Source organism: Penicillium malachiteum (genome assembly GCF_028827825.1).
Source record: "Penicillium malachiteum strain IBT 17515 chromosome Unknown utg000001l:1.0-8184562.0:1.0-8186909.0, whole genome shotgun sequence".
Classification (NCBI taxonomy): domain Eukaryota; kingdom Fungi; phylum Ascomycota; class Eurotiomycetes; order Eurotiales; family Aspergillaceae; genus Penicillium; species Penicillium malachiteum.
Window position 1 is genome coordinate 2,927,812 of NW_026643094.1, and position 27,613 is coordinate 2,955,424.

The 27,613-nt window shown below is 47.7% G+C and overlaps 8 protein-coding genes across 8 annotated transcripts; 4 read left to right on the top strand and 4 right to left on the bottom strand.

Annotated features, from left to right (window-relative positions):
- Positions 1-484: 484 nt before the first annotated feature.
- N7483_001099 (uncharacterized protein) lies at positions 485-4,469 on the top strand (the record flags this gene model as incomplete). Its single annotated transcript, XM_057084537.1, has 10 exons — positions 485-564; positions 621-1,973; positions 2,027-2,263; positions 2,315-2,483; positions 2,538-2,546; positions 2,597-3,223; positions 3,281-3,655; positions 3,715-3,842; positions 3,892-3,995; positions 4,063-4,469. The coding sequence occupies 10 exons, from the start codon at positions 485-487 to the stop codon at positions 4,467-4,469; spliced, it is 3,489 nt and encodes a 1,162-aa protein (XP_056950686.1).
- A 660-nt stretch (positions 4,470-5,129) lies between these two features.
- On the bottom strand, positions 5,130-8,257 carry N7483_001100 (CheY-like superfamily; the record flags this gene model as incomplete). The annotated part of the gene is made up of 2 exons (XM_057084538.1): positions 5,130-6,636; positions 6,696-8,257. 2 exons carry the CDS (start codon positions 8,255-8,257, stop codon positions 5,130-5,132), a joined length of 3,069 nt encoding a protein of 1,022 aa, XP_056950687.1.
- A 1,231-nt stretch (positions 8,258-9,488) lies between these two features.
- hsp60 (chaperone ATPase HSP60) lies at positions 9,489-11,423 on the bottom strand (the record flags this gene model as incomplete). The annotated part of the gene is made up of 3 exons (XM_057084539.1): positions 9,489-10,999; positions 11,087-11,228; positions 11,316-11,423. 3 exons carry the CDS (start codon positions 11,421-11,423, stop codon positions 9,489-9,491), a joined length of 1,761 nt encoding a protein of 586 aa, XP_056950688.1.
- Positions 11,424-12,762: 1,339 nt separating this feature from the next.
- On the bottom strand, positions 12,763-14,445 carry N7483_001102 (uncharacterized protein; the record flags this gene model as incomplete). Its single annotated transcript, XM_057084540.1, has 2 exons — positions 12,763-14,114; positions 14,343-14,445. 2 exons carry the CDS (start codon positions 14,443-14,445, stop codon positions 12,763-12,765), a joined length of 1,455 nt encoding a protein of 484 aa, XP_056950689.1.
- A 1,475-nt stretch (positions 14,446-15,920) lies between these two features.
- Positions 15,921-16,264, top strand: N7483_001103 (ATP synthase subunit epsilon family protein; the record flags this gene model as incomplete). Its single annotated transcript, XM_057084541.1, has 3 exons — positions 15,921-15,952; positions 16,007-16,121; positions 16,190-16,264. 3 exons carry the CDS (start codon positions 15,921-15,923, stop codon positions 16,262-16,264), a joined length of 222 nt encoding a protein of 73 aa, XP_056950690.1.
- Positions 16,265-16,751: 487 nt separating this feature from the next.
- N7483_001104 (N-alpha-acetyltransferase 35, NatC auxiliary subunit) lies at positions 16,752-19,429 on the top strand (the record flags this gene model as incomplete). Its single annotated transcript, XM_057084542.1, has 8 exons — positions 16,752-16,848; positions 16,914-16,981; positions 17,054-17,194; positions 17,256-17,477; positions 17,538-17,993; positions 18,060-18,317; positions 18,369-18,467; positions 18,521-19,429. 8 exons carry the CDS (start codon positions 16,752-16,754, stop codon positions 19,427-19,429), a joined length of 2,250 nt encoding a protein of 749 aa, XP_056950691.1.
- A 967-nt stretch (positions 19,430-20,396) lies between these two features.
- N7483_001105 (fungal specific transcription factor domain-containing protein) lies at positions 20,397-22,773 on the top strand (the record flags this gene model as incomplete). Its single annotated transcript, XM_057084543.1, has 5 exons — positions 20,397-21,079; positions 21,141-21,400; positions 21,487-21,621; positions 21,681-21,771; positions 21,837-22,773. The coding sequence occupies 5 exons, from the start codon at positions 20,397-20,399 to the stop codon at positions 22,771-22,773; spliced, it is 2,106 nt and encodes a 701-aa protein (XP_056950692.1).
- Positions 22,774-24,267: 1,494 nt separating this feature from the next.
- N7483_001106 (aminoglycoside phosphotransferase family protein) lies at positions 24,268-25,101 on the bottom strand (the record flags this gene model as incomplete). The annotated part of the gene is made up of 2 exons (XM_057084544.1): positions 24,268-24,992; positions 25,059-25,101. The coding sequence occupies 2 exons, from the start codon at positions 25,099-25,101 to the stop codon at positions 24,268-24,270; spliced, it is 768 nt and encodes a 255-aa protein (XP_056950693.1).
- Positions 25,102-27,613: the final 2,512 nt, after the last annotated feature.

Sequence of the window (27,613 nt, forward strand, 5' to 3'; positions counted from 1 at the left end):
GCATATTCATGTCTTAGATCGCCCTCTCGATGTAGATATGTTGTCTAATACAACTACTCGACTTCTTATGGATGTTCAAACCGATGACTTGAGTAGTATCGCTTGAGGCTAACTTAACTACTTTTTTACTAGTATTACCCTCTACTGATCATACTTTCAGCCTCGGTCCTGCACCCAGGCTAATGCAGGCAATACGCTAACAAAGCCAGGGCACTAATGTGCAAATAAGCAGGGGTTTGAGGTGCATGGGGTCTGTTCAGCGCCTCCTTTTACCCGGGTGCTTTGACTCATCGATCGGCACTGGCAGCCATAGTTGGCTTAGGGCGAACCAGGATGCCCGCCAGGCGTGTTCATCTGATCGCGCTTGAGGCTGAATCCCCTGAAGTCCGGCCCCCAAATCTCGTATTATCTTCCATTTAAATGATCCCTTCCCATGGTTCGCGCTATCCGTGCAATATAGGTCCAGTTGACAGCACTGTGAACCATGCCGTCGTCCTCAGTTTCTGGATTAAGGCGCCCGCCCTGGTTTGAGCATATCCAGAACGTGTCCAAGACGAACGTGGAGTAGGTGGACTCCAAATTCCCCGCTCATACGAGGAAATCAGCTAACTGGTCTGCAGTATTGTTGCTGTGCCGCCTATTGGAGCACATCATCAAAAGCCATGGACTGCACATAATAACAACATACCCTGGCTTAAAAACGAGTTGCTTCAACAAGTACCTAGAGCACGGGTCTTGTTATACCATCATGGACATGTCCACGAGCACGACAAGATTGAAAATCTAGGTCAACGCCTGTTAAACATATTATTAGATGAACGCAGAAAACACAGCAGTCGGCGACCATTATTCTTTATCTGCCATAGCACAGGAGGCCTCGTGGCAAAGTCATGTCTGGCTTTAGCTTCACGGGCCGAGCCGGCCCAGGCTATACTAACCAGCTGCTATGGCATCGCTTTCCTAGCAACTCCTCACCAAGGCTCGAGTTATCTATCGGCGGAGGAATATATGCCAAGTATTCATCGCATACTTCATCTTGAGCAGGATCTTCCTGCATCTCTCAGGGAACAATTTCGGCCTCGTCAGGATACACTCTGGCATCTTTCGAACCAGTTCAAAGCACTATCAGCTGATATGAAAGTCTGGTCGTTTCTTGAAACTATTGACTCCACCTTGACTGTATTGGATGTGGATTTTGGGACCACCGTGGAGTTTCATGCGCCCATTACATCGATTCGTTCTGGGTTATTGGATATTGAGCATGAGAATGAAATCCCAATGGCAACGGACCACATCGGAGCAGCCAGTTTCCAAGGCCAGGAAGGAGTACGCAATACGTTTCTGGTTGAGTTAGCCGATGCAGTCAACACGGCGGTGGAGCTCTCTAGTCATATAGATACCGAGTTGAACGTGGAACAAGAGGTGAAGGTTCAGATCAATGGATTTTTCGAGGACCCTGCATTGGGTGTCAGCGATGAGAGTCCTCTCAAACTATGGTCAACGCATGTCTCCTTGGAGGAGTATCTCGCTCGTGGACCTGGAGCATGTCTTCGGGATCGCTTGAAGCGTATCCACCCGGGTGGATTTGACGACTCCTCTATAAGCAGCTTTGACAGTCATCCCGTTCCACCTATCGTCCCTCCACAGGACCACCTCGATCACAATGAACATAATGAGACCCAGCAAGAAACTCGCCAGGAGCATCAAGAAACCAGGCCCTCCAGACCCACTATACGAGAAAGTCGAAGCTTCATCTCACCAGAAAATCAACTTTCTCCCACAATCCATATCACAGAAGCTTCCATGGATGGCTATTTTGGTAGAGAGCGTCCCTCAAGTGAAAGTCCACCGCCACCGGTGGAGCGAAAACGGAAATCCTCTATAGCCAAAGTGTTTGGTATATCCCATCTTCGGGCTCATAGACGAAGTACTTCGGATACAAGTTCTCAAGGAAGTAGCTCACGACCCGCATCGTAAGGACCACCCATCAATTTGAAAATTATACTCCATATACTAACAAAAACAGGGGATCTAACTCGTCGCCACGAAGTACCGGGTTCCTAGTAATCCCTCCATCAACACGAGACCGCATCAATCAACACGGCGATGCACCGGACATCCCTCGCTCAGTGCCTCGGTTCGATAGACCTGACCCCGATACTGAGAAACTACTCTGGATCCACGTTCCATATACACATACTGGATGGGTATCCCAGGTAATTCGTCGTGCCTGTCAAGATCGTCAACTTGAAGAACCAAGTTTGTAGGTAGTCAGTATTTCTCCCATGATGTTATGTACTAACTTGCATTGTAGTCTGAGGAAGTTTATCAATGACGAGAACTGGTATTCAAACCTCAACCGAGCGCGGCATTCGGAGCCTCATGCTCGATTTGTGAGACCTCGATGCATCCATTCCCGTCAGATGGATGTATCCCAAGGAATCAAAGCAGATGATTCGCATGATCCTCAATTAGCTCTCTATGTAAGTCTATCTTATCAACCAGCTTAATCTTTTCGCTAATACTCACTCTGGCAGACACCATATGTAAGTCACTAATGCCAGGCCTTTGTCCTGATGTATGCTAATTATCACAGCTTCATTGGGATACGTACCGGAATCTCATCCAGCGACGCAAGGTAGTTCAAGATCGACTTCGACAAGGTCGTTCACGCCCGGTACCACCCCGAATCGCTAATGCCAGCCTCGAGGCCCAGCTCATATGGCAATACTTGGGTTGTGAACCACCTATTCATTTCAGACGTACACTCGACCAATTCGGATACCCGAATCTACGGTCAACAATAGCTCGAGACGATGATCAAATGCTCTGGAAGCGTACTCGCAGGCCAGCTCGCATTGATGATCAACTCCGAGAGTATCTAGATGCGGCGAGCGACGAGCCCGATACAGAGCCAACGGAGTTCATGGATGGTAATGTACTAATGGTTGATCAACTTTGGCTCTGGATTGTCGATCAAAAGACCATCGTGACATTCTTCCCGAACCAGGAGGCTACGACATCTGAGGGAAAACTTTTTGAACAATCTAATCTTCACAGCAGTCTATATAATGAATTGAATGGGGATTTAGCGAGACGGTTTGAAACAGCGGGCGACCTTGCCGCCCTAATCATGTTGCATGCTGTGACTGTTCTCTTGGATCGAACTCTTCACCATGATCTTCAGGTTTTGAGAATATTTGAAGAATCTATAAGCATATTGGTATCGTTCCCACCCTTGTCTTAGCTGGTGAACTATCAATTTTAACCATTTATTCAGACTGAATCGGTGACGAAATCCTTCAAAAGATTCCGTAATCGTGGCTTCGCCGATAGACCCGCCGATCATAATCGTACTGCTGAAGGCAAGATCATGACTTCTACGCAGCGAGATCAACGAGATCGCCAGGTAGCACGACGCAACCGCGATGACCTATCCGTCCTGTTAGAACTACGAGACATTGAAGACGAGCTATCAACCATTATTAAACTTCTTGATCAGCAAGATGGAGTGATAAAGACTATGATGAAGTATTTCAATTTAAAGGACGGAAGCTGTGGAAAGGTGTTCCTTGATGCCGCACAGGTTCGGATTAATGAGTATCGAGCCCAGATGGGGGATATGAAAGAGAATAGTCATCTTGCTCAGAAAGCGGTATGAAATCAGACTCCACAGGTATATGTATTTTATGAGTATCAGCTAACTATGATTAGGTTGAAACACTCCTGGATCTGAAACAGAAACAGGCAAATGTGGATGAAGCCAAAATGGCGCGCTGGCAAGCAGAAGAAACCCAAAACCAGTCTCGATCCTTGATGGTCTTCACCATTTTCACCGTAATGTATGAAGCATTCTTCCCAAAGTGGCATATTCAAAACTAATAAAGAAAGTTTCTTACCCTTATCATTCTTCACCTCCCTCTTCGGTATGAACGCTCGAGAATGGAGCGGAGTATCAGAGAACATGCCTCTAGCCGAGATGTTCGAAATCGCAGGTATGAATTAGCCACTTGATTGAACTACATTTGAGATTGTTCACATCTAATCTGACTCTTAAAAAAGCACCAGCCTCATTCGCGATAATCGCCTTTGCTCTTTTAATGGCATTTAGCGAGAAACTACGAGAAGCAGTAACAAAATCCCACAAGATTGGATTCGGGCTTTGGGGCGACTTTATTTCCGGTCCTATCAAAGACTTTCTACATTGGCGCTCCATCAAGAATCAAATTCCTCCGCTTGCTTCTGAAGACTCGCGGATGCGCAAAAGGTTCGATCAGTACCTTGGGTATGAACAGCACCGGGTTAAGTTTGATGAGGATTTTTGGCAAAGAAGGAAAGAAGCTAAAAAGCCTGTTTTGGAGGTTGAGTGGAAGAATTCCAAGATTGCGCATCCTCCGACTGCGACTAAGGAGGTTATTTTGGAGAAGCCTAAGCCTACACATGGAGGTGAGGCTAGATTACCTGTTTGATTATTGTATTATATTTCATATTTGAACAGTGATAGAATGTTTAACCACTCCAGGCTTGAGTTTGGCTGAGAAGTACTGTCAAAAAGACATCCTATGTTTTAGCCAGGTTTTACTTGTAAGCACCCATACAGACTTGCACATGTGGCAGACCTGGGAAGTAGCCCTAGATGAACTCATAGCTGTATTGTAGTAATGGATATCGTATTCTGTAAGAAAATCTGTAAAAAGATGAAAGATAGTATGCGCCACAAACATCCATGGATCACTCAGTGGTATCTACATAGAATTGATCCGAAACCACGACGCCAGCTTTTGAATGCAGGGTCTGGATAAATAAAATAGAAAAGTCTTTGAATTGAGAATACCACAAATGACACCTGGGCGGTCATCTGAGACTCAAAACTTCAAAGAAACATTTGAAAAGATATTCGAGTATAAGAGGTAAAAGAACGAACTCCCAGTGCTGAACTCCCTTCTGAACACGTTCGATGCAAAGAAAAATGAAATAACCGTCACTGATCGGGGCGCCTGTGATGTACAGCATGGGAAATGCAAATAACCTTGGAATGCAAGAGTCTGAGTGTCTCACGATCGAGGGCAATGAGAATCAACCAGTTATCATTACTGGTATTTCCCACTGCCACCATGACAAACTCCCTCTCAAGCCTTCCCATTCGTAGATACTATTGTTGATGAGATATTCATTGCAGAATATTTCAAAATAGTCTCCATCATTTGACTAGGTTGTAAGGGCTTTGACACATAATCATCCATGCCAGATTCAAGGCACTTTTCGCGGTCTCCCAGCATGGCATGTGCAGTAAGCGCAACAATGGGTGTACGAGGTAGACTCTGGGCCTTCTCATATTGTCTGATTGTAGCTGTTGCCTCAAACCCACCCATCACAGGCATCTGAATATCCATGAGGACCACATCATATCGTCGACATTGAACCTCTTGCACAGCTTGCAACCCATTCCCAACAACGGTGACATGGTGTTTGGCTTTTTCAAGGATGCGGACAGCCACCTTGACATTGACGTCGTTATCTTCCGCAAGCAGGATGGAAAGAGGACGACTGTGTCCAGGTTGTGCGTGATTTGTGCGATCTCCAAGGGACAGAATAATCGCATTCCAAAGGTCGATCGGACGGCAAGGTGTAGTAATATAGGCTGTTATTCCCAAAGAACTAGTGGTTTTGATTGTCAGGGATAGGTCCGTGGCCATGATCACGACAGGGACGGTGGAGAAATGGTCACAAGTGCGCAATGTGAGAACCTCCTCCATTGTCGAGGCAATGATTGCACTGAAAGAGCTTTCCTCGCCGTTGCATCGACCTGAGGCAAGCTGCTTTTGCGTCATTACTACTGACTGAAGCCCAAGTTCATGCAACATGCGGACCGCTAGGGTTCCAGTTTCCTTCTGATCGCTGATCACGAGGAACCGGCGGCCTCTATGAGAAATGAGCTGCTCGGCGAGGGCGACCGGAGGCTCACTGACTTTCAACTTGCAGGTGAAACCAAAGGTACTGCCCTTCCCTAGGTTTGATTTGACCCAAATATCACCACCCATGAGAGAAATGAGCCTCTTGGAGATGGCAAGTCCCAGACCTGTGCCTCCAAAACGACGTGTCATGGAGCCATCCGCCTGTTGGAAATTGTCGAATATGAGACCAAGTTTGCTTTGTTCGATCCCGATTCCAGAATCTGAGACTGAGAACTCAAAGGTGGTTTCATCTGGAGCACAGGTGATGTCCTGGATGCGTTTGACCAAGACGTGGATTTCGCCGTGATCAGTGAACTTCACTGCGTTGCCCACCAAATTAATCATGACTTGTCGAATACGATAAGCATCGCCAATCAGGTAATCGGGTACATTTCCATCAACAGAGTATATTAAGCTCAATGCTTTCTCGACAGTTTGCACGTCGAATGCTTTCAGGACGCGCCATACGGTAGTGCTCAGACTGAATGCAGTCTTTTCGATTTTCATATGATTCGCCTCGATCTTGGAGATATCAAGAATGTCGTCAATGATGGTCAAGAGGCTAATGGCAAGGCTATGAACCATGCTTAGGGTTTCACGAATAGTCGCTGGTAGGTCGTCTGTATCGAGTGCTAAGCTGGTCAACCCGATGATACCATTCATCGGAGTACGGATTTCGTGACTAGGAGGATTTTGTTAGTTTGTGTGACCAGCTTCCACAGTCGAAACTGAAGACCATACCTTGTGTTTGCAAGAAACTCTGATTTACTGCGATTCGCCAACTCAGCAGCTTCACGGGCAGCCGTATTGCGCTGGATACTATCTCGTAAACTTGAGATCATCTTATTGATCTTCTGCTTTAGATCATCCATTTCACCTGATGCCGACACGGTGATCAGGGACGTGAAGTCACCACTCATGGCCGCTTCTGTAATTTCTCCAAACGCGCGAACCTGCGACGTGAGGTTGTCTGCCATCGTATTGACATCTTCACTGATCGACCTCCAAATACCATGTGAGCCCTCCACATTTGCCTGTCCACCAAGCTGACCACGCACTCCCACATCCCTCGCTACCCCTTTTAGCTCTCGTGCAAATTGTCCCAACCCATCCACCATACTGTTGATTGTTTCTTTGAGGGTGAGGATCTCGCCTTGGGCATGGACTTCGATTTTGGTGCTCAGATCGCCACGAGCGATCGCCTGAGTAACGTTGGAAATTTGCCGGACTTGCATCGTTAGGTTCTGGGCCATCGTGTTGACATTGTCGGTAAGATTCCGCCACTGTCCCTCGACATTCTCAACCTGTGCTTGACCACCCAGTGTACCATCGGTTCCGACCTCGCGGGCTACTCGGCTGACTTCGAATGCGAATTGATTGAGCCGGTCGACCATTGCGTTAATCGTAAGCTTCAGATCCAAGATTTCTCCCTTCACATCCGCAGTCACTTTCATTGTCAAGTCTCCACGCGCCACAGCAGTTGTTACTTTGGCAATTTCGCGGACTTGTTGTGTCAGATTCGAGGCCATACGGTTCACGTTATCGGTCAGGTTCTTCCACGTTCCCTCCACACCATGAACAACCGCCTGGCCACCAAGGGTACCGTCCGATCCAACTTCTCGAGCCACACGGCTGACCTCGAAGGCAAACTCTCGCAATTGGTCCACCATATTGTTGATAATATTCTTCAACAACAAGATCTCTCCCTTGCAGTCTGCTTGCACTTTGCTAGTAAGATCACCCTTTGCCACGGCGGTGGTCACAGTCGTAATATCACGGACTTGAGTCGTAAGATTGTTCGCCATGGCGTTCACGTTGACTGTCAATTCTTCCCAGATACCCTGGATGCCCTCGATCTTGGCTTGGCCTCCCAACACTCCTTCCGTGCCGACCTCGCGAGCCACTTTGGAGACTTCTTGACTAAACACCTGCAACTGATCCATCATTGTATTGATAGTCTGCTTGAAAGTTGCGATGTCGGGTGAAATCTCCAGGGGGTGCATTCGTGCTCTTTGGGATAGATCGCCATGAGCGACTTGGGTGATGATCTCCCCGATCTCTCTTAGCTCCTTCTGAAATGCCTCATTGATGTGAGTGTGTTTTCGTAGTTCTTTACGAAGATGGGAGCATTCGCGCTCGATCTCGGCGATAGATGAGTGAGCCTCACGACATTGAATCAGCTCCTCCACGATCTGCGAAATGAATTCCCGTGGTACCGAAACCTCCGGACTCTGTTGGTGCTGTAAGGCGGCTCGAGCCTGAAAGAGGTCGACATCGGCAGCCCGACTCATCTCCACTGCCATGATGGGTTGACAGTAGAGAAACTTGGGGTAAGAACCCGGAATCGTAGGCCAGATGGTAAAACGAAGGTGGGTATAATAAGCAGCAATGCTCCACTTTCTTTAGACTCGAAAGTCAGATCAAAGTAGAGGGGGCGTAATACCGGGGGTGTAATATTATTTGGGTAATTTTCCCCAAAGGTCCGGGGTTTGCCGAGGTGAGGGAATTCCCCCTGGTCGGAGATGAGAAAAGCAGCGGGGCTTGAGTAGAGTAGGCGCTCTTGTATGCATAACCGACCTCGAAGGTATTAAAGAGAAGAGGGGAGAGGGAAAGAGAAAAAAAGGTTCACAGTCTAAGGGGGGAAAGGTCATGTACTGGTAAACCTTGGAAGTGTGAGAGTAAGTTAAGAGGGACGAAACACGGGATGAAAATGCTGTCAATATAATTGTAGTCTAGACCGCCGATAGCTTACGCCTATTGGTGCAAAAGGTGCAAAACGAACAAAATGAACAAAATACCCGACGTATGATCCAATTACTTAGTTTTATCGCCACGCGCTGGAAAAGGGATATGCATATATTGCTCAGCTGGTATGAACTATCATAAGAAATATGTGGAGATATACGAACTTGATCTTAAGGTCTGCAGAGTTATATCTAGATGCAGATCAGCAAGGCTGCCCAGGTGTCAATGCGGGACGATCCTTAATTAACTTGGTCCACCTCTACAGGTCTTGTCCATCTGTCGATCTTGATAGATTATAACGGTTAAATACTCCCCATCCAATAGTGCTCACAACTTCAAAGGTTGAACCTCAGTGGAAAGCACCTGAGCATATGTGCATGACCACCTGGGCACCTTATCATACTACATGCAACTTGAATGTTACTTGGAGAGACGATCTTATCCAGGTGGAATATACTCGAAATTTAAGTTGAAACAAAAAAAAGAATAGTTTATAGCATCAAATAGAATGCATTAGCACCACATGGAGAGGGAATATGTTACAGTATTGCGCCGGAACCTTTTTCGAGCCCCAGAGAGTGGAGATGTTAAAAAAATGAGAAAAAAAAAATTGGAATACATGGTAATGAAAAAAACAGGCAAAAATACAGGTATAGGAAAGGAACACCAAACCGTTACAAAGATCCAGGGCCGCTGGGAAAGACACAGCGATGCAAAGAGATGCGCGGGGAAGTCATCAAGAGAGCACTAGGGTACAAGGGTTGAAGGAAAACATGGAGCTGGGGGCGCTTAGAACATACCGCCGCCCATGCCACCCATACCGCCCATACCACCACCAGGGGGACCGGCAGGTCCCTTCTCCTCGGGAGCGTCAACGATGGCGACCTCGGTGGTACCCAGCAGGGAAGCAACACCGGAAGCATCAACCAGAGCGGTGCGAACGACCTTGAGAGGGTCAACGATACCGCCGGCGATCATGTCAATGTATTCACCCTTGGAGCTGTCAAAACCCTTGTTGAAGTCCTTGGCGTACTCGTCGGTCAGCTTGCCAACAATAACGCTGCCCTCCAGACCGGCGTTCTCGACAATGGTGCGGGCGGGGCGGGTGATAGCGCTCTTGATGATGCTAACACCGAGCTGCTGGTCGAAGTTGGCGGGCTTGACGGAGTCCAGGGCGTTGGCAGAGGCCTTGAGCAGAGCGGTACCACCACCGGGCAGGATACCCTGCTCAACGGCAGCGCGGGTGGCGTTCAGGGCGTCAACAACACGGTCCTTCTTCTCACCGACCTCAACCTCGGAGGCACCGCCAACCTTGATGACGGCAACACCGCCGGAGAGCTTAGCAAGACGCTCCTGCAGCTTCTCCTTCTCGTACTCAGAGGTGGTGGGGTCAGCAATGAAGCCACGGATCTGCTCGCAACGCTGAGAGATGTTGTCCTTGGATCCCTCACCGTTGAGGATGATGGTGTCCTCCTTGGTGATGGTGATGGAGCCAGTGGAGCCGAGCATCTCGGGGGTGAGCTTCTCGAGCTTGATGTCCAGCTCATCGGTGAAGACGGTACCGTTGGTGAGGACAGCAAGGTCACCAAGGATGCTCTTGCGGTTGTCACCGAAGCCAGGAGCCTTGACAGCAGCGACCTGGAGCTGGCCACGGAGCTTGTTCAGGATGCAGACAGCGAGAGCCTCACCCTCGATGTCCTCAGCGATGATGACCAGAGGGCGGCGGAGGGTAGTGGAGGCCTCGAGAGCGGGGATGATGTCCTGGACGGCGGAGATCTTCTTCTCGGAGAGCAGGATCAGAGGCTTCTCGAACTCAACCTTCTGGGACTTGGGGTCGGTGATGAAGTAGGGGGAGGTGTAACCGCGGTCGAAGCGCATACCCTCAGTGACCTCGAGCTCATCCTCAAGGGTCTTACCCTCCTTGACAGTGATAACACCCTCCTTGCCGACACGCTCCATGGCAGTGGAGATGAGCTTACCGACGTGGATGTCGCCGTTACCGGAGATGGTAGCAACCTGGGCGATCTCCTCACCAGTGGTGATGTCGCGCTTGTTCTCCTGCAGGTACTTGACAACAGCATCAACAGCAGCCTGGATACCGCGGCGCAGATCCATGGGGTTGCAGCCAGCCGCAACGTTCTTCACGGTCTCGGAGAAGATAGCACGGGCAAGGCAGGTAGCGGTGGTGGTACCGTCACCGGCAAGCTCGTTGGTCTTGGAGGCGACATCCTGGAGAAGGCGGGCACCGAGGTTCTCGAACTTGTCCTGTAGCTGGATAGCCTTGGCAACAGTGACACCATCTATACAAGAGGACGTTTAGTATTGGGGGTTTCCTCTTTCTTCGCCTCTCTCGCTACTTCCAATGGTATCGAAGAATTGACACGTACCCTTAGTGATCTTGGGGGAACCGTAAGGAGAGTCAATGAGAACATTGCGACCCTTGGGTCCCAGAGTAGAAGTAACAGCCTTGGCCAGAGTGTCAACACCCTTGAGAAGGCTGGCACGAGCGTCAACGCCAAACTTGAGCTCCTGTTTGTTGGGTTAGCCGAGGATCTTCGGAATTGAGGTGATATGATTCCCAGTGCTTCAGCATAAGGGATTGAAGGCTCTACGCACCTTGTGGGCAAAACGCTGCTGCTGGACGCTCAGAGTGGAGCGGGAGAAAGGGGCACGCTTGGAGGCGGCGGACAGGACCGAAGCCCGGGAAGAGAGAGCGCGCTGCATGGTTCAAGAATAAACAATAAAAAGGAAAAGCTCAAAAGGAATTAAAAAGGGTTTATAGAGAAATGAGAAAGGCAACCCGATAAGGAGGGTTGATGATGGAGGAAGATGGGGAGAGATAGAGAGCTGGAGATGAAGCCAAAGTCTCGAAAATTTTCCCTTTCCTTCTCCCCAACCCCGGGAAGCTTGGCGGCAGAAGGAGCTAGAAGATCACATGATCACGGGTCTCCGGATCAACGGGACTATCAAGTTACGACTTACAAGTATCAACAACATCAATTGATTGAATAAAATCATCTATTAACCTTGGAATTATGGCCGGGATTACATTTCTTGGTGATTATTAAGGTCCGTTAATTATCTATCGATTCAAGTTGGTCTACATCTTGTATCTCACTTCAAGTTGGCAAACTTGAGCGAATCGGAAAAACAACCCGATGGAACTCCGAGTCACGGTCCGGCTATGTTCGGCTTCGGCACGGTAGTATATATCACTAGTACCTACATACTACTACTAGTACTAGTAGGAACATGAAGTTGAACCTGAGCATCCAGATGATCCAGCAACTTGAAATCAATCAATATTCATTTCATGTCATAGCACTTCAAATGTTGAGTGGATGGTGCAATTTGAAAATAAAGTCTCAAGCGCAACTAATTTTATATTTCAATTTCCAAGGTTTTAGTAGCTCTTCATTCAAATGTTGACTATACTAGCACTTGAGATTTCAAATTATGGCGTTTGTTGAAGTGGTGCTGCATGAGCCTCAACTTCAAGGCTGCAAATGTTGTGCGGGACGGGCAAAGTATCAGCCGAGGAATCTACTTCAACATTTGAACCTTCAAGTTGGATGTTGACGTTGTTCGAACTTTGACCACGTCCATGATGTGCATAACAACTACCTCATCTGGGTCAAGACTTGAATTGATGTTCCCACTACAACATTTTGAATTAATGGCACTAGAAATTTGAATTTAAACTTGAATAAATTAACCTTGATTGTGAAGGGCTAGTAAATCACTTCTTATCACTTGAAAAGATCCTTGCAACCTTGAGATCCTGCTGCAGAACTTAGAAAAAGCGAAACACCTTCGACATTCAAGGTACACGTCGATCGGACGTGAAAAAAAAAACCAAGCTCCTATGACTCCTGAGCGAAAAAAAAGCCATCATGGCAGAAAAGCAAACAAACAAAAGACCGCAAAAAGCGAATGCCAATGCTGCAACTCCATTCTCATATCATCCGTCCATTCATTCGAGACAACTGACAGCCAGTTGACCCTCAAAAACAGACCGATTTGAGGTAGCGTGCAGTCTCAGCGCTGAAGACAGAACATCTATCTAGTAGATGTTCTTTGATTCATAGAAATTGAAATCATCGTCGTCACGCAAGGTGGGATCTATCGCGTCGGTTTTCTCAATCGATCCCATCATATCATCTTCGGCAGCGGTCCCTTCATTGTACTCAGCGAACATAGAGGCAGGCGCATAGGAGGAAGAATCGGCGGATTCATCCCAATTGAGGTATTGATTCCAATTCTCCGCACCATTTCCGGTGTTTCCCCCCAAAACGGGCGGGTTCACGTTGGCATGCATTCCGGCAGGATGAAGATAGGATGGCTGCTGGACAAACCCAGTCGGGGCCCCCATGAACTGCGGGGCGACAGATTCCTCATAAGGGCTCATTGGGCGAGATCCTCTAGCGATAGCCTGGAATGGCGGCCCATTAGGATTGCCGTGGCCAAAACCACCTGTAACTACAGGGGACTGCTGTTCAGTGGGGTAGGCGACTTGAGAAAGAGTTGGGTTCGAGTAGATGTTGAACGGATTGGGGCCATTACCCAGGTAAACGGCGTGGGAGCGATAGGAAACTGGAGACATAAGCTGGGATCCATGTCCTCCAAGGTTGGAAGGAGAGGAGTGGATCTGCTGGCTGCCCGTTCCTGGGGTGGATTGATCAGGAGTCATTTCCATGGGAGCCCCTCCAACATGACCGGAAACTGAAAGGTTGTAAAGAGCGTTGGCATCGATAGGCAAGCAGACAATCTTGGATCCCTCATAATTCTCGCTTTCACCATTGAAGTTGCTGACTGAGATACTTTCATCACCGCTGTCATAATCAGGATCTTCATCAGAATTGTTACCAAAGTTGAGGAAAGGGGCTCCAACACACATGAGGGCATCTTCGTCAGAACCCTCATCGTGGGCGTCGCTGACATCATGGTCCTTGCGCTTCTGTGAAGTAGCGCTGACACGACGGTCGCGCCCCTTCAAGCGATGACTTTCTTTACGGGGAAGATGAGAACGCTTCCAAGCTGGGTCAGAGTTTTTCTTGCTCTTGCGTCGACGCTTGGGGTTCTGGTTCTCCTCCTCGCTAGTCCAGTCAATAGGCTCATCGTCAGTCAGATCACCATCGGAGCTTGGCGCCTGCTCATTATCCCTCTTGGAAGTTGACTTCTTGCGGCTTGTCTTGCCAGTGGCATTTGCTGCAGCTGGAATGGATCGGCGAAGTGGAGGGGGCACAGGCTTGTTCTCGGCCTCACGGCGGGTGCGCAGCTTTGACAGGTGCTGAATGATAGCGCCTTCGGTGAATTTGGTGCCCATTGTCTCGGCACACAGCGACCATGGGATCTTAACGCCCGTTGCATTGCAAGATTGCTGAACAGTTAACAGCAGCTGAATGTCCAGGTCATCTATCTCTGTCAGTATAGCTGGCCATGTGATTCATTCTTTCAAAAATATATTGGACACAAGATGACTGCAGAATAGTCGATCACATTCATGATATCACGAACAAAGTCCGAGTGGTGCAAGGTGTTAAACAAACAAGGGAAGCCCGAGGAACAGACAAAAGAGCAAAGAAGGAAAAAACAAAGAGGTTGCCGAATCAAAATGAATCTAGCACAGGGCACTCAACTTACTATCCCAGCGAACTAGCTGTCGCGGCTCTCGGCCATCGCCGCGGAGCTTTGGAGGCCGGTGCCTTTTTCCAGGCGTTTTAGCGCCCGGAGTAGGCGAACTCATGATGAATTCAACCAAGTCTGTTAACAAAGAATGTTAGTTAGGATGACTATGAAGCTGCACAGGCGCCTCATGAGAGAGAAACGCGTGGAACCCCAGCTCCCGCAGATCTCCCAGCCCAGGTTATCGATATGATCCTAGGCGAAATCTCACAAGAGTTCCCAAAACAAGAATACTTGAGGAGTCTCTGTTGAAATATTGAAGAAAGACACAACAGGCAGGCGAGGGTGGACCGAAACAATGGACGCTCAATCTCGACTCTTCCAAGATGATATAACGCGTCGATATCGCGTTACCTGCGGGGATACAGCGAGGACAGAGAAACCACCAAACTCTCCTGATGGGAGCAGCTATCTTGAAGGAGTGAAACTGACCTTGATTGATGAATTCGGAGTGATGTTGGTTAAGAATTGGATTTGAGGTGAGTGTAAGAATAGTGGATGGAGGGGAGAGAAGAGAAGGTGGAAAAGTGAGAGAATGAATGGGTGTCTTAAAGCTTTCTCCAGGCGCCAATAGCAAGATTATCAGATCGCCTTGGAGTCCATAAGGTAAGGGAACGGCTATTCAGACGATATCTCCATGGAGCCACCCAAGGCCGCCCTGTGGTATTGCTAGAGTTGTTGAGACTCTAGTCTTTGCTCAAACCTCCTGCATCCTGGCTCTTGAAAAATGACGCCTGAAGCTAAAGATGCTATGTTGAATATTTGCACACATACTAGAGGCTATCAAGAGGTATTTGTTTTATTATAGTGTGATTTGGTATTGCTCCTATTCTTTGCAAAAAGCATACACCTTTGCCAAGTCTCCAAAACACATGGCCGTGGCTTAAGATGTTCGAACCAATGAAGTTGAGTCCTTCAAAAGAGAACATTCGAAGGAATTTAGCTCCCCGCAAATTGTGTTGTGGACATCCAATATGTTGCTTAGTGGTTGGCTATCGAGGCAACCATCGCAAACTTGAAGGAGTGCAAACATCTACCGTTCATGCCGCCTAATTCCTAGATCAGAACCTTAAAGGTTAGATTACGATTGATAATAAATACAAGTTCCTTCAAAAAGTGTCCAAAACATTTAACCGCACGGATAAGCAATGGTGGATTGGGTCTACGACAAATGCAAAAGGGTTATAGATCCGGTGCAGAGAGCTTCAACCGGTTGAAAACGGGGATAGAACGTAAGCCACAACAACGTCGTAAAATTCGAAAAAATACTACGGATTATATTTATCAGAGTCAGTTAACCTGTTTGCTGTAATTCAAATATCATATACGGTCTACAAGTGCGTGAACGTTGCGGGGGAAAATGATGGTTTAACGTACAAATTTGCATTGAGGTTGCCGATTTATCCACGTGACAGAGCTTCAACACGTCCACGTGATCACCACTCCCGATCCTCCGAAGTCGAACGCTTCCAAACTCACCCGAAGCCGTTTTCACCCCCTTCAATCGAAACACCTCCTCATTCCACTCCATTCAAAATGACTGCCGTCTGGAAAGCCGCTGGCCTTACGTGCGTTTCTCTTCATAATCATTCGGAATTATTGATTTACTAACGCCGTGACAGTTACAACCGTTACCTGGCCATTGCCGCCCGCACGGTGCGCCGGTCTCTGAAGGACGGTCCTCGTCTCGCCTCTGAGCGCCGCGGCCAGATGGACCTCCGTTTCGCCAAGTGGGAGGTTAGTTGATATAAACCAGAAATTCCCGAAGCTTCGAGCCAGAAACTGACAAGATTCCGGCTACACAGAACGGCAAGCAAGGCAACGTCCGCTCTCTCGCCCAGGCCAACGATGAGGCCGTTGCTCAGGCTGCTGAGAAATAAACGACCAAATTCGCAACAATGCACTCTTCAACCGCGAGAATTTGATTGGGAAAATGTCGGACCTAGGCTTGGAAGGCCTGGGGAGGAGAAGATAGACTCCGGGGAAGCATTGAACTTGTACATGTGTAGCAATACAGGCCTGTCTGGGTTTGACAGAGCCTAGAAATCGCACTCTGCTTTTCTTTTCTTTTTATTCCATGAACTCGTATTTGATTGCCATTGAACTTGTGGATATTTTTTTCCCTTGGTATATATTGTAAGAGAAATCTTTATAAAAAGTGATCTGTTGAGCCGGCCGCACCTGCGTGACTGCGTCACAGGTACCGGTCTGCCTGCCCGAATCGCTTTTTCCCGCCCACGCTCTTTCCCCCACTCACCCCTCGATCCGTTCGTTCTCTCTCAACCTCATTTCTTCACGGCCGTTGCAAGCTTTGATTTTCCATGATCTGGATCGGCAGCGGACTGCAGAGCCCCAATTTCCTCTGCGATGCTGCCGAATAATGAGGTTCGTGTGCCCCCGCGGCCACTTACGCCGTCCGCTCCTCGGCGCGACATTACGGCCGAGTTCACAGAAGCGGCCTCAAGTAAGTTACTCCGAGTCCTATCCAGCTGGTAGTATTGCAGGTCTGACGATTTCACTTCATTGCAGAGCTACAGATCGGCGAACTCGTAAAAGATGAGGCATTCACACTCTTCGAAGCTGTTGGCGCATTGGAGGTACATCTTTGTTACACGGAGCGATAAATCGGCGAGAGGACACTGTGCTGACGGATTTTGCCATTAATGCAGATTATGGACTCGAAAATGGACAGCGGATACATTGCCTCAGGGGAGAACCAAGCGCAGGCGCTGGAGGACAATTACGATGTGCGACAAGAGTTGTCACCGGAGCAGGTCGTGGGTTTGATGGACCAGTTGCTTTGTTATGAGGTGTGTTCACATTTGGAATTGAGATGCACAGTCAGATTCAGTGGTTTTAATGATAAATTAGATGGCATGGCATATGGGTCATCCTCTTTCCCAGACGTTGTTTACATCCATCTATCTCGACAAGCTACTGTGGCCAGTACCCAGGACCATGGAGGATGCCCGATTTGACCGTGTGCCTAGCGACTCACCCCTCATCAGCCTTGTGCTTCGCTCATATTGCCTTGCACTGATCAAGGCCTGCGACCTTGTTCATAGCCGAGTGGCGGGCGAGTATTACTACGAAGTAAGTAGAAGCTGCAAGCAACTCTGATATAGTCTCTGACCGTTGTCATTACGCTTTTAGGAAGAGGACTTTGTCGCTCAGCTTTACCATCGTAACCTGTTATCTCCCTTTGACCCCTCCCACTTTTACCGCCTGCTGGACCAGGCGGTTGCGTGGGTGGATGCACAGAATGAAATGGACCAAAAGCTTCGAGATGCAATTCGGACTCGATTGATGTTTCGGTATGAATTCATGACTGCTCTTGATCAGGATCTTGAGGTTTTGGATACAAGGTCCACAGAAAACTTCAAATCATGTTTAGCACACCTCGATGCTCTGAAGGAGTCTTACCCCCTTGGCAAACCAGTGCCAGAAGCTTTCAGTTTGAAGATTCAACGCAAACTTGCCAGCACTGTGCCACCTCGTCCAATCGTGCATATCAATCATGAAGATGCACTTGATCATCTCAAGCGTCTCTGCAAAGACGCTATTGACATGCAGCAAATTCTTGAATATTGGGGACCTACCAACATCAAGGTAAGACTACTGACCTTTCTTACCGTTTCTTACCGTGACTTTCCCCTTGTTAATATTTTATCCTAGACTGCTATATGGACGCTTCTTTCTCGAAAGCCCCAGCCCTCCGTTTATATTCGCTGTCTGATGCAAGCTTTGATCGTGAGCGACATGACTATTCTAGGGGCAGTATCCGTCAGGAAATTCCTTTATGATGATCTTGTCGAGCTGGTACTGCCATCAAGCATTCTTCTCCAATCAAATATGGATGAGGTGGAAGTTCCATCCGATCCTCGATTCCAAATAGCTCGACTCATGGACGGATTTGTGAAACGATTTGCCCAGGTATGTGCAGCCGGTCTCAACTATTTGAACCATGAAACTGACCCCTCTTAGCCTTTTGTAGATTCAGTGCGATGTGCTTGCTTGAACCGGTGTCGTGTTCGTCGGACAGTTTGCCATACTGTTGTGGACTGGGATAATCTTCAGATGGAAGTCAGTATTTCCACCTGCTTTTTGAAATGGATGTCATTCTCATCTTAATACAGGCCGAAGAACTCGATTTACAACTCCAATCCCTCAGCAAGGAGCCTCCGCTGCAGCTTCATGGTGGCGAACCAACCTACTCATATCCACTCAGCAGCTGGGCATACCATCAGAAATTAACACAGCTTCGAATGATCCTTCAGATGGGCTTTGAGCTTTCCATCTACTCACCAGAGGAGCTCCCAGGGATGTACTGGTATCTTTCGCACATCTGTTCCACTCACCTTGGCCATCTTGATCGGATACGCACTTTTATTGTCGCAGCTCGAAAAAGAGACTTGTCCGCTTCAAACATCCATGCAGCAAGCACCAGTCGGGCAGCTGCCGCATTTCACAGATGTTACCGGTGCCTGGAAAGACTGACCACGCAGCTCATTGCTGTGGATGCTTTCGCGATTGCCCTCCACGCATTATACGTTCTTCTGGCACGACACAAGGTACTACCATCTGCTGCCGGGTCTGATGCGTACTCAACGGACAAGTTACGCTATGAGATTCGCATGAAGCCCTTCCTCCCCATATCTCTACCTGAATTAGTTCCGTATGAAGAATATCACCGCGAGGCTACTCTACAAGGTGATACAGACGTGACCATTTTAGAACGTGCCTCCAAAGCCATCACGGAGGCTAGAAAGGCCTGGGAAGCGACACTTGCCCATGGCGCTTTTGTTGAGGCTGTCTCGGCGAAGAAGACTCCACCCATTGCCATTGAGGAAGATTGGCAACGCAATGTGAAGGATACTATGCGTGCTTGTATCGGAGCTAGCATTGCCATTGAGACGGTTAAGAAAGCACTTTATAGTGATGAAAGGCCGGTGAAATTGCAGGTCAATATCCCCGAGGTCGGGAGCAAGAGCCGATGGCATGATTGGTGGAGCGTGCCGCAAGTTTCGCAGCAGTCAGAGTCTTAGTGCAAAGTTAGCCTCATTTTTAGGTAGTTTAGCATTTTGAGCGATCTCTTAGATCGAAGAAAAAAAAACATCATATTCAAGATATTCATATTCATGAATAGTGCAGATGTGTATATCAAGTTCAAGCCCATACTCTGTACTCTAACTAGATATATTGGGGACTATGTAGTGTGTACTAGAAGAAAACAAAACAAACCTAACAAACCCAACAAACTCTTCTACAAGTCACTTTCTCTTCCCCACATCTTCCCGTCTCTTCATGCAGCTTTTGAGCACTTTTTGTTGATTTTGACATTATTCTCTTGTTGATTGGTTTTTTGGTTTTTCTTCCGATAAAGTGGGGGAGAAATGCAAGTTGGATTCCAAGTACTACACACAGTACGCTCCCCAACTTTGCATCCTCAACAACTCCGACGGTCCGCTTAAGCCGCCAACCAAGGAACGCGGCCGCGTTATGAAATCATCGATTTTTCTTCCGACGTCCAAGTAACCCTTGTTAGCGCTGTCAATCTTCTAATTGACTTCGCGATCGACACTTCATCCACGCCAGTTTCGGCATCTCGGAAACTTCCATCATCACGGCCCCCCGAAGATCACAGTTTCTTTTCTTCTTTTCCCCAGAACAACTTGATCTGGGGCAAGCTCACGGACCTACCACAATACCGCCGCCACAATCCCTGTTACTGGTTAGTGGTTTAACCGAGATTCGATACATCTCGCGCGCCGCCTACTATCTATCTTTCTCGCTATCTTGCTCTACGTCCCACGTCCATCCCCATTCCTCGATTTGCCTATGCTGCTCTTTTTGGCCTTCCGCTCGCTGCAGGCAGCCTGACCAAGCTCCTTCTCCCCACCCTTACTCTTTCCGAGTGAAGGAGTAAGAGAGTGATTCTATACCGCGGGGCTCTGAAAAAATGCCGACGTATCCTATTCGCCGCCGACCGCGCGAGTGCAAGACCTGCCTGCCATGTCGTGCCAGCAAAGTCCGTTGCGACCGCAACGTTCCTGTGGGAATTGCGTTAAACGAAACTTTACCTGTTCATACGGTCGCCCGTCATCCAACAAGTATTCGATCCCGACGATCTCTCTCAATAATCCACCATCTGCGCCGTCACAGCCTTCCTTCGTCTCGCCCGCCGGCACGTCATCGTTCCCATACCCCACACAGCATGCCTCTTCCGCTGTCGATCACCCCTCCGGAATGAGTGATGAGCCTGACTCAGACCTACCGGAGATAATAGATATCTCCCAGGCTGAGTGGGATGAGATAAACAATAAGATGGTGGCCATGGAAGGTATCCTCGGTAGTCTCTCGTCGCTTTTCAATTCTCATTCGTCCCGTAAACGAAGCGAGGATCAGGGAATGGATCGCAAGGATTCTATCCGGTCGGAAGGTGTTTACGGATCGAACGTGCTGAAGACTGGTGCCGTCCATCTCGGTTCTCGTTCCGCCTTGGTGGATATTTTGGACAAATCCAAGGGTTCGGAGGATGCAGCGCAGGCGCTGCCACAGGAGGATCTTCTGGCCGAATTAGCACTGGGCAATGAGTCTGTTGCATATCCCTTTGTGGATCTTTGGTCATCCGATCCCTATACTTTCAATATTGCGGGAGTGTGTGCGGTTCTTCCAGATGATGCACAATGTCGAAGGTGAGATGGCTCAAGAGTCGAAGACGAGTTGGGGAACCATGCTAACGGTGTGAGTCTCCAGATTCGTGCAATTCTATAAAGATATCGGTGCGGTGTTGTACCCTGTACTACCTGATCTCAACGAACTTGACCGAAAAACAGACCGGTTACTTCTGGGAAGACAGCGGGCCGGTGGTATCTATAAGCCGGATGCCAACGGATTAGTCAAGCCGTTTGGGATGGATTTGCACTTCCTCAGCTTGCTTTTTGCGATACTTGCCTCTGGGTGCCAATTGTCAGATCTCCCGGAGCGGGATCGTGAGCTGACATCATGGGTATATGGTGCGACCCCCCCAAGTTCCCACGTTCACACGTTCACCGTGTCGATGACTCAATCTCCCCGAAGAGGATACTGACTTTCGATGCAGTATCTTGCGCGTACCAGTGTCTGCGAATGTTGAATTACGTCTCGCAACCTACAGTAGAGGTTATACAGATTCTCCTCATTATCAGCAATGTTTTGTCATACAACATGAATGCTGGCGCATCCTACACCTTACTGGGTAATTTCCACTTGATTCCGAATACATTTGGCGAATACCTCCTAACAATCTTTGCTTAGGAATGACGGAGCGAATGTGTCTGGTTCTTGGACTCCACGTGGAAACCACAGGGTTTTCACTTGAGGAACAAGCTTTGCGAAGGCGCGTATGGTGAGTTTGGACCAGTCTCTCTTTTCGTTGTTGCTTTATTGACCAAAATCCTTGCCATGTTTTAGGTGGGCAATGGCATTCCAGAATAGCCACTTTTCACTTGCTTATGATCGACCTTCTATTACTATGGTCAGCCAACCAGAGATTCCCTTTGATCGTAAATCGATGCCAGGACATCGTACCTACTTTGAAACCTTGTGCCGCGTGGTGTCTCTTGCATTGGAAGTGTTACGATCACGAATGCATCCGAACTCCTCTCAGCCGCCATTTCACGAGATTCAAGAGTACAAGCATCGAATCCAGCGTATGCTTGCAGAGGCCACACCACATCTGCGACATCGAGAAAACTGCGTCTCCTTGTCAGAGCATATCGAACGAACAGAGCTCCGTCTACACTCTTCATACCTCCTTTCAGTGTTATGTCGTGTCTCACTAGACTCCCATGCGCATTTAGATCACCATCGTCGAGCTTTGATTCGGGAGGATTGTATTAGCAGTTTGATTGAGACGGTTGACGCATTTGTGGAATTGCATGAAATCAACTCGCACTGCTCTCGATCTTGGATTAGTTTGCAAAGATCAATTGCTTCGGCTTTCTTGCTAGTCACGAATGACGATGGCCCGCGAACGTGGGAGCTCATTGATCGACTGGAAAAAGTTCTAGTCGCACATGTATACGCAGACGGGGACGCGGACCTTAATAATCGCACCGACTCTGCGAAACATCTTGCCTCTTCTCTTCGTGCTTTGCGTGAAATTCGGGAAGCGTTCCGTGCGCGCAAACCTGCGCCGTCGACCGCGACATCGCGTCAACCTCAGTCCTTCTCCCCACTTATCATGCCATCTCCTCCGTCGGTTGATACCACCCCCGAATTGCCCACCAACTTCGCACTTTCTGGTTCCGCACTTCCTATGGACGATTGGAGTATGCGCAATATTTTAGGCCGTGTTTCTGATGTCATGTTGTTCCCGAGTATGAGTGGACAGAGTCCAGCGGTTTAGGTCTTGCATTATGGCGTTTCCAGGCGTTTTATTCGGAAAGGAGGAGATTGGGGCCATACACTGGAAGTTTGGATATCGATATACCCCTGCATGACTGCATTGTCAGTTTGGTCAATATTTTCGACCTAATCAGCCACTTGTTATGGTCAACACACTGACACGAATTTTTTTTGGACGGGATTTTTTTTGGAGGAAGTTTTTTTTTGTCATTTCTTTTCCCCCCATGCACATACCTCGCACATTGCTAGTACTTAGAGCGCTGTGATATCATCGTCACCGACAATACAACCACAGTCGAGTCTCCGAAACTCGGATGTTTCAAATAAAACAGCCATCCATTCTCTTGCAACCAAACTGCGAAGCAGGAAATGAGCAAGCCCCTTCAATAAATATCACCGTCAGCCCATACGCAGCGTCACAAGCGTCACTTGGTGAGCATTCCCCTCGGATCCGGGGGCATCCGCCTCCGTTGGGTCTGACTCGCTCTATTTAAATCCCTACATCATTCGGTAAAGTCGGCGCTCGATCCCACACATTATGACCTAGCCAACAGTGTGGAGATAGCGAGTGGACACTCTAATTCAGTCGGGCACCTTTCTACCCCCGCCGTTCGGCCGGCCGAGAAATCGCCGCGGCCCGTTGAGATAGGATCGTCTGATCGACCGTGCTTCTCTCCACGACCCTCGGGGGGTTTAACCTAACCCTCGATTCAGCCCAACGATGTCAGCTTTTTCCAAGGTTTCCAAGGTTTCCAAGGTTCTATGACGGCCTATCCTACTCGTATCTTGTCATATATGTGGAGATTCTTCCCGGTATCTTCAATGATGCAATATCAATCTTCAGATTGCCGTCTGACCCATTTTTCCTATCCACATGGGTCCTTTGCTTATGAGCTCCGAACCTTATGCTGGTGCTCTGCCGCGTTAACGAGGTCCTTCGGCACTTGAGTCTCGTGATGGTATCCATCTGGGGAAGCTGCAAGATTGACCCTTTTATAGGTATGTGAGCTACCAATGGGATAAAGAGGACCAAGTTAGGGTGCGCCGCGGTCCTTGGGAAAGTGTCCTGCTTATGGCCTGTGGGCCAGACCCACAATCCTTTAGGCTAGCGATCGCCTAAGAATGCCTTTTTTTGGATGGAGACCCGGATCACTAGTACGAGTTGGTCCTGGTTAACCTATATCTTATTTTTATCGTGTCTTCCGGCCGAGGGTCTCGGAATGAAGATTCCCATGCACGTTTTAGCCAAGGCTGATGAAGATCTCAATTTCTATCCTGAATAGGCCGAGCTGGATGAGATTTCTGGGCATGAATTGTCCTCAAACGTGATTATTTTGATCTGACTATAGGTAGCATTCCTACAATTCATTGATGTCAAGTGGTTGATCCCTTAAGATGAGCACTGGCAGTGAAAACCACTCATCCCTATAAGTCAAGACCAGCTTCTTTCCATACAATTTTCCGCCTTTCCTGTACGGACTCCCCATCATCCTCATCAAAAACCGTGGCTGAGATGATAAATATCGCGAAACCAACCCAAAGCTCCAGAATAATCCGGCATATATTTCCGCAACAGACCTTTCCACTCTGCATCATTCGAGCCGAACCCAAACATCGCACCAACATACTCCCACCAAACAGGAAAATAACCAGACGTCTCCCAATCAATAATCCCAGTAAGCTTGAACGTCTCCGGATCAACCATAATATTGCAATTCGTGAGATCGGCGTGCGCAAGTGTCCAGGGTAAAGGGGAGGGCATCCTCTCCTTCCAAAGCGCAGCAACCTCATCTGGTACATCCTTGAAATTCGCAACCATCGTATCCCACAGCTCATCCTGCGTCGAGAAGGGACCATGAACTGTATATGAATCCCCGCCAAGAAGGAACGCATTATGTAGCGGCTGGCGATTAACGCTCTGTATCTTCGGCGAGTGAAACTGTCTCAGTTGAGAAATGTATTCCGCAGTCTCCTTAGCAAGTTCTTCTCTCTTTTCCTCTGTTATCTTTGACCATACTTTCTCGAGAGTTTCACCAGGAACTCGCTCTGCGAGTATAAAATGCCGAGTACCGTCTGTCCATTCTTTCGCTATACCAGGTACTGGGATTATGGTGTTTTCTTTGACGAAGGTTGTAGTCGCTGCCTCATGGACTGGTGGGTTCGAGTTTCGATCTTTAAGGATGAACTTCGATCCTAGAGACCATGCTCCTCGATCGCCGGCTTCGTAGAATAGTTTTAGATTGCTCTTGTAGCTGCAATACCTCTATCGTTCTGGTGTCCAGGTACATGCGAGACAGGGGATCTGATCTTTCGGGTCAGAGGGTTCCATTTTGAATGAGATAGAATTGAAGAGGTGGGTATTGAATGCTGTAAATGCTGGATGGAGCTGGTGGTTTTATAATAAAGCCAGTGTCAGTGGGGATCATTCAAATGTTTTGAGCCGCATCAAGTCTGGCCAAAGTAGCGGTGAGATTTCATGCCAGCACTTGAGGTGCTACTCCGTATATGATGCAGGGGACCGCAGTGGTCCAGAAGGAATAGATGTATCACTTTTAATTCCCTCTGCCAGATCGAAAGAGGGGTTGATGATACTCAAGTGCTTCTAGGGTTATTGCAAGAGTGATTTGATGTAAATCATTTCCCGCCTCTGATGACTCTGGCAATGAATTACTAGTACTACAAGTTTTCAAGCTCTAGGTTGTTTGATAAATAAGCAATACATCGAATATTTCGAGACTTACTTTTCTCTTCCATTATGTATGTACGATTTAAGTTTGAGTTCCAGCTTGCACCTGGGCAGGTCTTGGGCAGTAAAGATGGTACATAGGGATGAGAAGTTTTATATCTAGAATATGGGGACCTCAGGCTGTGAAATAAATGCCAAAAATGACAGCTTTTGATTCCAAAAGGACCTCTTTTCGTCCAACAACATCACTTTTAAGGTTTGATATTCCCAATAGATTCATTCCACTTACGACCAAAACGACGCCAAAAATGGCTCCATTCTGCAGTGCCATCTAAGCGTCCTCTCTCATCACCCTATCCAGTCAGGCGCTTCAAGTTATACATGTAATAAACTCCATCTTTCCCCTCTCTAAATGTCCTCATATTTCCAGGTGGTCTCCTCTTTAGAGTGGGCTATATATGCATGCATGCACTGGCATAACTTTCTTGGACCCGTGGGGAACCTTGGAAGAGTCCGGATTTTGGTCCCTTGACGTCTTGGCGGGTCCAAATAGAGCATGGTACATCTGAAATGCGCTAGGACAAGGACTAATCAATTGGAATATTACTATTGATCTAGACCCAGTGGGGAATAATACTAGGTGTGGAAATTCAGATGCAAATGAACCGCCGGCGAGAACATGGATATAGAGAATCACAAACTTGAACAGGAGATCCTTCTGCCATACCACGTGAGCATACTTATTGGGCACTACTAAGTACCTACTAGTATGAGAAAGAAACCATAGTAAACACACTATATTAGGCATAATTTTTGAAATATAAACTTCAAATTGGAACATTTGAAAACACCTAATGAGATGACGCAGCTATACCCCACATGCGAACTGTTAGTTCATTGCCAACTAGTGCCAACTAGTTATCACAGACAAATGATAGGCAACTTGAACCTATGATTTTGACCAAGACAAGACTAGTTTCTCTTGTTGTTTTCTCGCTTACTAGCTAGGCTATTATCCTCAACCCCCTTCCAGTGCTGTGCTTCCTACTTTCAACCCAGCTAGGGAAATATTCAATTACTGATCCACACTTATCCAGTCGCTATCCATGCCTTCAGAGATATCATTGGAGGTTCAAAATGGCTCTTTTCCAAATAATGATTGGATTTCGGAACGACCACCACTGGACTTGCCTTTTTTTCTGATTCCGTCAGCAATATTTGAGGGTGGAGCTCTTGTAAGTTCATCCGGGGATTTTGATCGCTTGTCCTCTTTAGACTAATAAACTTCAGGTTGTGAATACAGATGGTAACATCACTGCAACACTTTCCGCCACTTTAAGAGAAGATGGGAGTGCCATTCGACTTCCCCTACGACAAAGATTCCACGGCCTTCCAATCTTTATCTTTCATCGCTTGGCAAAGGTTGTCATTCTTTCTCAATTCTCGGTAAAAGGATCAAGTCTGCTTAGCTCCTTTCTTTTGAATGTTATGGCAGAAAGGTTACTTTCGACGCTGAAAGTAGCTAACGTACATAATATCATTTCGGAACACTCAAAAGATCAAAAGATGATACTATCGACCTTTCAGCGCATCTTTAGTCTATCCTTATGGCATCAAAGCTTTTCAGCTGCACTCCTTTACAGCATATGCTCAAGCTTGTGCTTTTACCTTCCCCTCTACGTGGGCCGTTCGATATTCTTTGAAGTTGGTGACTTTATGTCTCACAAGAACCTGAAAATCATATTGCTTATTCTTTTGACTTCAGTCCTTTATTTTGGGCTTGTGATACCCTCATATGCTGTCTTCATACGGGTGGCTGCCTCCACTTTGCCATTGCAAATTGGTGCAAGACATAAAGTGGACACAAAACTAAGTATCCACATGGCATGGCAAAGCTTCTCGTGGTCAGCTCGAATTGGTTTCTTTAAAATGCTTGCCAATGTCCTGGTGACAGAAGTATGTTTAGGGTTCATTGTGCTCACATACGTGCTTATCCTCTGTCATCCGGAGCTGCACCAAGATGTTGCGCGATGTTTTGCGAAGTATGCTGGATAGTAACAATTAAGTCATGGATGTGGAATATTCTCTGTGGCACTCCCATATACATGCCATGTTGCATACTAGTGCTGTGTTCAAATGAACTTGAAGGTTGATT